This window comes from Laccaria bicolor, genomic scaffold (genome assembly GCF_000143565.1).
Source record: "Laccaria bicolor S238N-H82 LACBIscaffold_60 genomic scaffold, whole genome shotgun sequence".
NCBI classification, from domain to species: Eukaryota; Fungi; Basidiomycota; class Agaricomycetes; order Agaricales; family Hydnangiaceae; genus Laccaria; species Laccaria bicolor.
In genome coordinates this window covers 258709-259724 of record NW_001889931.1, presented here as the reverse complement: position 1 = coordinate 259724, position 1016 = coordinate 258709, and the positions used below count along the sequence as shown (strand labels likewise).

Below are 1016 nucleotides of genomic sequence, written 5' to 3'. Positions count from 1 at the left end.
ACATAGAATTGACAATTGTCCCAATAAGTCATAGGGCTACCCCAATGGGCCCAATTACAAAAGACATTATGATACTATACATTGGCCCAACAACATGACAATATGTATATTTAATTGTTGGGCCCAACGACGGTGCCACAGTCCAAGCTAAGGGTTTATAGATTGGCCACATGGCTTAAATGGGGGTAATTTTGGCCATTGATATATGACAGTATTAAGGTACCATTGATAGTTGGGCCCAATGAAGGGAAATCATTAAGGGAGATGGTTGGGCCCAATGGCCCAATTATTAAGCTACGGTTGATGGTTCGGCCTAATGTAAGGTATTTATTAAGGGAACGGGTTGGGCCCAATGGTAAAATTTCAATGCTATGGCTTGTAAGTTGGGCCCATGCCATGATATAAGCTATAGTTCATAGGTTAGCCCAATGATTATTTGTATTTTGCGGGTGTGGGCTTTGGTCCAGTAAACCTGCGGGTCCGCTCCTGTTCCATTGGACCCACGGCCGCACAATTGTGCAATTACACCCACAGGTTGGCTATTGTGCAGTTACCCCCATGGGGTAGCTCATGTTCCGTTACCCCTGTGGGTCGCCATGCAGGCCAGATCATGTTCCATTACTCCCACAGATCAACAATTGATCTATTACACCCTCGGGCTGGCTGTTGTTCATTACCCCCACGGGGCAGCTCTTGTTCTGTTAGCCCTGTGGGCCGCCACACAGGCCAGATTATGTTCCGTTACCCCATGGGTCAACAATAGGTCCATTACACCCACAGTATCTTATTCTGTTACACGCACGATGTCCAGCTCTTGTTCCCTTAGACCTGCGGAACCTTCTTCTGTTTGGCCTGCAGGTCTCCAATTACAGCCACAGACCATTTGTGGCTCCCCCGTGGGTCTCCAATTACACCCACAGATTACCTGCTGCTCCGTTACACCTGTGGCCACCCACGGACCAGCAATAGTGCCATTACATCCACGGATGAGCTCTTGTTCCATTACACCCGTGGGG

At 48.3% G+C, this 1016-nt stretch overlaps 1 protein-coding gene across 1 annotated transcript in view; it reads left to right on the top strand.

Moving 5' to 3' along the window:
- Positions 1-371: 371 nt before the first annotated feature.
- The window catches only part of LACBIDRAFT_334210 (uncharacterized protein), a gene marked incomplete at both ends in the record, with an annotated part of 940 nt that continues 295 nt past the window's right edge, over positions 372-1016 (top strand). Inside the window, 2 exons of the mRNA XM_001888961.1 lie at positions 372-378; positions 535-896. Of these exons, the coding sequence (XP_001888996.1) occupies positions 372-378; positions 535-896 (369 nt within the window). The remainder of the gene's footprint in view (positions 379-534; positions 897-1016) is intronic.